The sequence below is a fragment of the Babylonia areolata genome, chromosome 10 (assembly GCF_041734735.1).
Source record: "Babylonia areolata isolate BAREFJ2019XMU chromosome 10, ASM4173473v1, whole genome shotgun sequence".
In the NCBI taxonomy this organism is placed as follows: domain Eukaryota; kingdom Metazoa; phylum Mollusca; class Gastropoda; order Neogastropoda; family Buccinidae; genus Babylonia; species Babylonia areolata.
The window spans coordinates 43,749,622-43,761,043 of NC_134885.1; the positions used below are offsets into that span (position 1 = coordinate 43,749,622).

Genomic DNA, 11,422 nt, shown 5'->3' on the forward strand with positions numbered 1-11,422 from the left:
GTTTGTAAACATACTGACAAGCTGAGTAAACCAGAAACACATACAGCAACATGTTTGTAAACATACTGACAAGCTGAGCAAACCAGAATCACACACAGCAACATGTTGGTAAACATACTGACAAGCTGAGCAAACCAGAATCACACACAGCAACATGTTTGTAAACATACTGACAAGCTGAGCAAACCAGAAACACACACAGCAACATGCTGGTTCAACAGCCCTTCACAACTTGAGGTGTCTTCATTCAGGTCTCAGAAAATACACGCACGCAAACTCTCACATGCATATGCATGCATACACACACACACACATTTATGAGCACACACACACATACACAGACACTCTCTCTCTCTCTCACACACACACAGACACACACTCTCTCTCTCTCACACACACACACACACTCTCTCTCTCTCTCTCTCTCTCTCTCTCTCTCTCTCTCTCACACACACACACACACACACACACACACACCCAAAAGCAGACTGACCAATAGTGACCACTCTGGCCCCATGCTGATGGGCCAGACACATGAGGTCAGCACTGACATAGCCAACGGTCACCACCGTGGTCAGTTTCTTCCAGTCAAACTTCTCCCAGTGAGATGCTTGGTTTTGTAACGAAAACACAAAAATCTGAAATTGAGGAGAAAAAAAATCATTAATGCAATATATCTCAAAAACATGTTATGAACTGTCATGTCAAATATCCCTCACAATACATTGTACTACCTCATTTCATGTCAAATATCCCTCACAATACATTGTACTACCTCATTTCATGTCAAATATCCCTCACAAAACATTGTACTACCTCATGTGTTGTCAAATAGCCCTCACAATACATTGTACTACCTCATTTCATGTCAAATATCCCTCACAATACATTGTACTACCTCATTTCATGTCAAATATCCCTCACAATATATTGTACTACCTCATTTCATGTCAAATATCCCTCACAATACATTGTACTACCTCATTTCATGTCAAATATCCTTCACAATACATTGTACTACCTCATTTCATGTCAAATATCCCTCACAATACATTGTACTACCTCATGTGTTGTCAAATATCCCTCACAATACATTGTACTACCTCATTTCTTGTCAAATATCCCTCACAATACATTGTACTACCTCATGTGTTGTCAAATATCCCTCACAATACATTGTACTACCTCATTTCTTGTCAAATATCCTTCACAATACATTGTACTACCTCATTTCTTGTCAAATATCCTTTACAATACATTGTACTACCTCATGTGTTGTCAAATATTCTCCACAATACATTGTACTACCTCATGTGTTGTCAAATATTCTCCACAATACATTGTACTACCTCATGTGTTGTCAAATATCCTTCACAATACATTGTACTACCTCATTTCTTGTCAAATATCCTCCACAATACATTGTACTACCTCATTTCATGTCAACTATCCTTCACAATACATTGTACTACCTCATTTCTTGCCAAATATCCCTCACAATACATTGTACTACCTCATGTGTTGTCAAATATCCTTCACAATACATTGTACTACCTCATTTCTTGCCAAATATCCCTCACAATACATTGTACTACCTCATGTGTTGTCAAATATCCTTCACAATACATTGTACTACCTCATGTGTTGTCAAATATCCCTCACAATACATTGTACTACCTCATTTCATGTCAAATATCCCTCACAATACATTGTACTACCTCATTTCTTGTCAAATATCCTTCACAATACATTGTACTACCTCATTTCTTGCCAAATATCCCTCACAATACATTGTACTACCTCATGTGTTGTCAAATATCCTCCACAATACATTGTACTACCTCATTTCTTGTCAAATATCCCTCACAATACATTGTACTACCTCATTTCATGTCAAATATCCCTCACAATACATTGTACTACCTCATTTCTTGTCAAATATCCCTCACAATACATTGTACTACCTCATGTGTTGTCAAATATCCTTCACAATACATTGTACTACCTCATTTCATGTCAAATATCCCTCACAATACATTGTACTACCTCATTTCATGTCAAATATCCCTCACAATACATTGTACTACCTCATTTCATGTCAAATATCCCTCACAATACATTGTACTACCTCATGTGTTGTCAAATATCCTTCACAATACATTGTACTACCTCATTTCTTGTCAAATATCCCTCACAATACATTGTACTACCTCATGTGTTGTCAAATATCCCTCACAATACATTGTACTACCTCATTTCTTGTCAAATATCCTTCACAATACACTGTACTACCTCATGTGTTGTCAAATATCCTTCACAATACATTGTACTACCTCATTTCATGTCAAATATCCTTCACAATACATTGTACTACCTCATTTCATGTCAAATATCCCTCACAATACATTGTACTACCTCATGTGTTGTCAAATATCCTTCACAATACATTGTACTACCTCATTTCATGTCAAATATCCCTCACAATACATTGTACTACCTCATGTGTTGTCAAATAGCCCTCACAATACATTGTACTACCTCATTTCATGTCAAATATCCTTCACAATACACTGTACTACCTCATGTGTTGTCAAATATCCTTTACAATACATTGTACTACCTCATTTCATGTCAAATATCCTTCACAATACATTGTACTACCTCATGTGTTGTCAAATATCCTTTACAATACATTGTACTACCTCATGTGTTGTCAAATATCCCTCACAATACATTGTACTACCTCATGTGTTGTCAAATATCTTTCACAATACATTGTACTACCTCATGTGTTGTCAAATATCCCTCACAATACATTGTACTACCTCATTTCTTGTCAAATATCCCTCACAATACATTGTACTACCTCATTTCTTGTCAAATATCCTTCACAATACATTGTACTACCTCATGTGTTGTCAAATATCCTTTACAATACATTGTACTACCTCATGTGTTGTCAAATATCCCTCACAATACATTGTACTACCTCATGTGTTGTCAAATATCCCTCACAATACATTGTACTACCTCATTTCATGTCAAATATCCTTTACAATACATTGTACTACCTCATGTGTTGTCAAATATCCCTCACAATACATTGTACTACCTCATGTGTTGTCAAATATCCCTCACAATACATTGTACTACCTCATTTCATGTCAAATATCCTTTACAATACATTGTACTACCTCATGTGTTGTCAAATATCCCTCACAATACATTGTACTACCTCATGTGTTGTCAAATATCCCTCACAATACATTGTACTACCTCATGTGTTGTCAAATATCCCTCACAATACATTGTACTACCTCATGTGTTGTCAAATATCCTTTACAATACATTGTACTACCTCATGTGTTGTCAAATATCCTTTACAATACATTGTACTACCTCATGTGTTGTCAAATATCCTTTACAATACATTGTACTACCTCATGTGTTTTCAAATATCCTTTACAATACATTGTACTACCTCATGTGTTGTCAAATATCCTTTACAATACATTGTACTACCTCATGTGTTGTCAAATATCCTTCACAATACATTGTACTACCTCATGTGTTGTCAAATATCCTTCACAATACATTGTACTACCTCATTTCTTGTCAAATATCCTTCACAATACATTGTACTACCTCATGTGTTGTCAAATATCCTTTACAATACATTGTACTACCTCATGTGTTGTCAAATATCCTTACAATACATTGTACTACCTCATGTGTTGTCAAATATCCTTTACAATACATTGTACTACCTCATGTGTTGTCAAATATCCTTTACAATACATTGTACTACCTCATGTGTTGTCAAATATCCTTTACAATACATTGTACTACCTCATGTGTTGTCAAATATCCTTTACAATACATTGTACTACCTCATGTGTTGTCAAATATCCTTTACAATACATTGTACTACCTCATTTCATGTCAAATATCCTTTACAAAGTCAAAAATGAAGCAGAAAACACGTCACTTGAGATCTTTTCTTCTTTTTTTATAACAAAAAATCCAAACATCACAATATATCAATATTTTCTTTTTAGATCGTTATAATACATTTCATGATATATGATATAATGAGGTATGGTATGGTATGGTATGGTATGCTATGCTATGCTATGGTAGCGAGATGATATATATGAATCATATTATGTTAATATGACATGCATTGGCATGGTATATGATAACTGAATCATATGACATGATATGATTATGATAATTATGCATTATATATATGTAGAGACAGACAGACAGACAGACAGACAGACAGAGAGACAGACAGATGACAAGACAATGGTTTATTTGTTAGGCCTCTGGCCCATAACAAAGGAGTGGACCACTAACAAAAATATTACATGATGAATCAAATGGTGAGAACAATGAATATAAATGCGCGTGTATTACATGTGACTCTTACAAGCTCTCTCTCTCTCTCTCTCTCTCTCTCACACACACACACACACACACACACACATCATCTCTCTCTCCCTCCTCTCCCCTCCCTCATACACATGCATGCACACATTATACACACCCACATACACGCTCGCACACTTAACACACAGGTCCAGCACACAGAGAGACAGAGATTGAGAGAGAGACGTACACAGATATATCGAGATATATACATCAATATAACATATACAATACCGTGAAATACAACACAACACAATAACAACAAATCATGCTACCTCTTTGCGAGACGTGTTGTCAATGACGTTGCACAGTGAGGGCTGGTGACAAGGGCAGTCACTCTGTGCCACAACTGTCATCAAGGACAGAAACAGGCACACTGGCAGGACGGCCATCTCTGTCCTGACACTGACGCCAACCAGGGACAGCCGGCAACTTTTCTCCTGGAAAAATTCATTAGTGCAACATAACCACTGTAGTTAATCAACACTACCATAGTTAATCAACACTACCACAGCAGTTAATCAACACAACCACTGCAGTTAATCAACACTACCACAGCAGTTAATCAACACTACCACTGCAGTTAATCAACACTACCACAGCAGTTAATCAACATAACCACAGCAGTTAATCAACATAACCACAGCAGTTAATCAACACTACCACTGCAGCTAGTTAATCAACACTACCACAGCAGTTAATCAACACTACCATCAACACTACCACTGCAGTTAATCAACACTACCACTGCAGTTAATCAACACTACCACAGCAGTTAATCAACACTACCACTGCAGTTAATCAACACTACCACTGCAGTTAATCATAGCAGTTAATCAACACTACCACTGCAGTTAATCAACACTACCACAGCAGTTAATCAACACTACCACTGCAGTTAATCAACACTACCACTGCAGCTAGTTAATCAACACTACCACTGCAGTTAATCAACACTACCACTGCAGTTAATCAACATAACCACTGCAGTTAATCAACACTAGTTAATCAACACTACCACTGCAGTTAATCAACACTACCACTGCAGTTAATCAACACTAGTTAATCAACACTACCACTGCAGTTAATCAACACTACCACAGCAGTTAATCAACACTAGTTAATCAACACTACCACAGCAGTTAATCAACACTACCACAGCAGTTAATCAACACTAGTTAATCAACACTACCACAGCAGTTAATCAACACTACCACAGCAGTTAATCAACACTACCACTGCAGTTAATCAACATAACCACAGCAGTTAATCAACACTACCACAGCAGTTAATCAACACTGCCACAGCAGTTAATCAACATAACAACAGCAGTTAATCAACACTGCCACAGCAGTTAATCAACATAACAACAGCAGTTAATCAACATAACCACTGCAGTTCAATCAACATAACCATTGCAGTTCAATCAACATAACCACTGCAGTTCAATCAACATAACCACTGCAGTTCAATCAACATAACCATTGCAGTTCAATCAACATAACCATTGCAGTTCAATCAACATAACCATTGCAGTTCAATCAACATAACCATTGCAGTTCAAAGCAGTTCAATCAACATGACCACTGCAGTTCAATCAACATGACCACTGCAGTTCAATCAACATGACCACTGCAGTTCAATCAACATGACCACTGCAGTTCAATCAACATGACCACTGCAGTTCAAAGCAGTTCAATCAACATGACCACTGCAGTTCAATCAATGTAACCACTGCAGTTCAATCAACATAACCACTGCAGTTCAATCAACATAACCATTGCAGTTCAAGGCAATGAAATGTGGGATGCCACAAGTCCCAACTCTGACATGTTTTAGCACTGCAGTTCAATCAACATAACCATTGCAGTTCAAGGCAATGAAATGTGGGATGCCACAAGTCCCAACTCTGACATGTTTTAGCACTGCAGTTCAATCAACATAACCATTGCAGTTCAAGGCAATGAAATGTGGGATGCCACAAGTCCCAACTCTGACATGTTTTAGCACTGCAGTTCAAGGCAATGAAATGTGGGATGCCACAAGTCCCAACTCTGACATGTTTTAGCACTGCAGTTCAAGGCAATGAAATGTTGGATGCCACAAGTCCCAACTCTGACATGTTTTAGCACTGCGGTTCAAGGCAATGAAATGTGGGATGCCACAAGTCCCAACTCTGACATGTTTTAGCACTGCAGTTCAAGGCAATGAAATGTGGGATGCCACAAGTCCCAACTCTGACATGTTTTAGCACTGCAGTTCAAGGCAATGAAATGTTGGATGCCACAAGTCCCAACTCTGACATGTTTTAGCACTGCAGTTCAAGGCAATGAAATGTGGGATGCCACAAGTCCCAACTCTGACATGTTTTAGCACTGCAGTTCAATCAACATGACCACTGCAGTTCAAGGCAATGAAATGTGGGATGCCACAAGTCCCAACTCTGACATGTTTTAGCACTGCAGTTCAAGGCAATGAAATGTGGGATGCCACAAGTCCCAACTCTGACATGTTTTAGCACTGCGGTTCAAGGCAATGAAATGTGGGATGCCACAAGTCCCAACTCTGACATGTTTTAGCACTGCAGTTCAAGGCAATGAAATGTGGGATGCCACAAGTCCCAACTCTGACATGTTTTAGCACTGCAGTTCAAGGCAATGAAATGTTGGATGCCACAAGTCCCAACTCTGACATGTTTTAGCACTGCAGTTCAAGGCAATGAAATGTGGGATGCCACAAGTCCCAACTCTGACATGTTTTAGCACTGCAGTTTGTTTATGAGGCCACAGAAACTAAAATAAATTCTGAAGACAGGAAATGGGAGGTAGGGTAGAGGTAAGGAAGAAAAAAAGGAAATTAAAGTAGGCATGCAAAGCTAACCAATAATAAAGCATGTAACAAGAAGGGGTGTAAAAGGACCAAGAGGTCCAAAAATTAGCCCCTACTACTACTACTACTACTACTACTACTACTGCTACTACTACTAAAACCAAACCCAAACTAATGAGAAATGCTCAATCAACCTAGTGAGGAAGGTTTCAGCAAAACACACACCAGTACACCAGTACAAAACACAGGAGAACAGATCAGCTGACCTCACAAATAAACTGTCATGGCCTCTGGCCACATGAATTGATGGTTCCCTGTGGACTGCCAGTGCCATGACTGCAGCAGACCAACAGGGTGTGGCTGTGTATGGAGGACTCACAATGAGCAGCATGGGAATAATGCCTTTGAAGCAGTGCCGATGATGGGACAGCACAGAAAAAAAAAAAATGAAGAAAAAAAAAGTAGATGGATGAAATTTGGGTTGTGCCATCCCCAGCTGGAAGTTGTGCTTAAATAACATCACCTCTTCTGTTGACACTGCAGTCATCTAGTTTAACATCACCTCTTCTGTTGACACTGCAGTCATCTAGTTTAACATCATCTCTTCTGTTGACACTGCAGTCATCTAGTTTAACATCATCTCTTCTGTTGACACTGCAGTCATCTAGTTTAACATCACCTCTTCTGTTGACACTGCAGTCATCTAGTTTAACATCACTTCTTCTGTTGACACTGCAGTCATCTAGTTTAACATCATCTCTTCTGTTGACACTGCAGTCATCTAGTTTAACATCACCTCTTCTGTTGACACTGCAGTCATCTAGTTTAACATCACCTCTTCTGTTGACACTGCAGTCATCTAGTTTAACATCATCTCTTCTGTTGACACTGCAGTCATCTAGTTTAACATCACCTCTTCTGTTGACACTGCAGTCATCTAGTTTAACATCATCTCTTCTGTTGACACTGCAGTCATCTAGTTTAACATCACCTCTTCTGTTGACACTGCAGTCATCTAGTTTAACATCATCTCTTCTGTTGACACTGCAGTCATCTAGTTTAACATCACCTCTTCTGTTGACACTGCAGTCATCTAGTTTAACATCATCTCTTCTGTTGACACTGCGGTCATCTAGTTTCCACAAGGCACAAGCCTGTCAGAAATCATGATGGAACTGAATGCAACAACAAGACACCTGTCAGAAATCATGATGGAACTGAATGCAACAACAAGACACCTGTCAGAAATAGTGATGCAACTGAATGCAACAACAAGACACCTGTCAGAAATCATGATGGAACTGAATGCAACAACAAGACACCTGTCAGAAATAGTGATGCAACTGAATGCAACAACAAGACACCTGTCAGAAATAGTGATGGAACTGAATGCAAAAACAAGACACCTGTCAGAAATCATGATGGAACTGAATGCAACAACAAGACACCTGTCAGAAATCATGATGGAACTGAATGCAACAACAAGACACCTGTCAGAAATAGTGATGCAACTGAATGCAACAACAAGACACCTGTCAGAAATAGTGATGGAACTGAATGCAAAAACAAGACACCTGTCAGAAATCATGATGGAACTGAATGCAACAACAAGACACCTGTCAGAAATAGTGATGGAACTGAATGCAACAACAAGGCACCTGTCAGAAATCATGATGGAACTGAATGCAACAAGACACCTGTCAGAAATAGTGATGCAACTGAATGCAACAACAAGACACCTGTCAGAAATCATGATGGAACTGAATGCAACAACAAGACACCTGTCAGAAATCATGATGGAACTGAATGCAACAACAAGGCACCTGTCAGAAATCATGATGGAACTGAATGCAACAACAAGACACCTGTCAGAAATCATGATGGAACTGAATGCAACAACAAGACACCTGTCAGAAATCATGATGGAACTGAATGCAACAACAAGGCACCTGTCAGAAATCATGATGGAACTGAATGCAACAACAAGACACCTGTCAGAAATCATGATGGAACTGAATGCAACAACAAGACACCTGTCAGAAATCATGATTGAACTGAATGCAACAACAAGGCACCTGTCAGAAATCATGTTGGAACTGAATGCAACAACAAGACACCTGTCAGAAATCATGATTGAACGGAATGCAACAACAAGACACCTGTCAGAAATCATGATTGAACTGAATGCAACAACAAGACACCTGTCAGAAATCATGATGGAACTGAATGCAACAACAAGACACCTGTCAGAAATCATGTTGGAACTGAATGCAACAACAAGACACCTGTCAGAAATCATGATGGAACTGAATGCAACAACAAGACACCTGTCAGAAATCATGATGGAACTAAATGCAACAACAAGACACCTGTCAGAAATAGTGATGGGACTGAATGCAACAACAAGACACCTGTCAGAAATCATGATGGAACTGAATGCAACAACAAGACACCTGTCAGAAATAGTGATGGAACTAAATGCAACAACAAGACACCTGTCAGAAATAGTGATGGAACTGAGTGCAACAACAAGGCACCTGTCAGAAATCATGATGGAACTGAATGCAACAACAAGACACCTGTCAGAAATCATGATGGAACTAAATGCAACAACAAGACACCTGTCAGAAATAGTGATGGAACTGAATGCAACAACAAGACACCTGTCAGATATCATGATGGAACTAAATGCAACAACAAGACACCTGTCAGAAATCATGATGGAACTAAATGCAACAACAAGACACCTGTCAGAAATAGTGATGGAACTGAATGCAACAACAAGACACCTGTCAGAAATCATGATGGAACTAAATGCAACAACAAGACACCTGTCAGAAATAGTGATGGAACTGAATGCAACAACAAGACACCTGTCAGAAATAGTGATGGAACTAAATGCAACAACAAGACACCTGTCAGAAATAGTGATGGAACTGAATGCAACAACAAGACACCTATCAGAAATCATGATGGAACTGAATGCAACAACAAGACACCTGTCAGAAATAGTGATGGAACTGAATGCAACAACAAGACACCTGTCAGAAATAGTGATGGAACTAAATGCAACAACAAGACACCTGTCAGAAATAGTGATGGAACTAAATGCAGCATCTGTGAGAAATCCTGACGGACAAAACGCTGCATGGACAACCAACACCACATTATGCACAACAGAATCCAGAGAGAAGAGTATCAACCTTGTCTCTGCGTGAAACTTACATCAAGTCTCAAGTGGAAACATCACTTTAACCTCAATGGCAAAGCAAATAACATATTCAGTTTATAATGTCAATGGCAAAGCAAACAGATTGTCAATAAAGGCACCAGTGTACCATCAACCAGGAAGAAAAACAAGAACCTTTATCTCACTAATCCATTCACATCCTGGACATGCATCTCCCCAGCGGGACCCCCAAATAAACAAGACATTCAGGCCACAGAGAAAACACAGCAACAGTGAATCTGTTTTGTCACAAGATATTCACACCATACAGAAAACATGGCGACAGGGAACCTGTCTTGTCACAAGAAACTTTGAGTACAAAGAAGAGTCAAATCTATGATCAACAGTTTGTTTTGTTTTGTTTTCAAAGCCACTAAATACCAGAACTGACCGCTACCACAACACATATTAGCCGGACAGCCCTTCACTGGATAAGAAGGTATATATATATATATATATATAGAGAGAGAGAGAGAGAGAGAGAGAGAGAGAGAGAGAGAGAGAGAGAGAGAGAGAGAATGAACAAACAAAGGAAATTTTATTTTACGAGGGTAAAGGAGTAAGCACAGAGTACTTGTTTACATCCAGCCCTCTGGGCATAAATAATAATTGGAAAAAAAGAAAAAGAAAAAAAAGAAGAGAGAGTCAATTCACAACACCAACGTCAAAATTGCATAAGCATGTGCAAAAATAAACATAGAACTTATGTACAATACAATGTCGCGATAGATGAATAACAACAAGGAAAATATGGTAGGGGCGTGGTGGAGAGCGGAAGGAAGAATGGACAAGGGGAAGAGTAAAGAAGGTAGGGGAGGCTGACTGAACAGACAGATATAGTGACAGTGACAGTGGAGACAGACATAGAGAGAGACTGACAGGGGAGGAGAGAGGCGTGTATATATTGACAGTCTATACATGTATGTCTGTTTA

General features: G+C 38.9%; 1 protein-coding gene across 1 annotated transcript in view; it reads right to left on the reverse strand.

The window, feature by feature from the left end:
• The window catches only part of LOC143287024 (di-N-acetylchitobiase-like), a 37,588-nt gene that overhangs the window by 23,930 nt on the left and 2,236 nt on the right, over window positions 1-11,422 (reverse strand). Inside the window, exons 2-3 of the mRNA XM_076595036.1 lie at window positions 4,707-4,871; window positions 494-638 (exon numbers count right to left, since the gene is read on the reverse strand). Of these exons, the coding sequence (XP_076451151.1) occupies window positions 494-638; window positions 4,707-4,823 (262 nt within the window). The 5' untranslated portion in view covers window positions 4,824-4,871. The remainder of the gene's footprint in view (window positions 1-493; window positions 639-4,706; window positions 4,872-11,422) is intronic.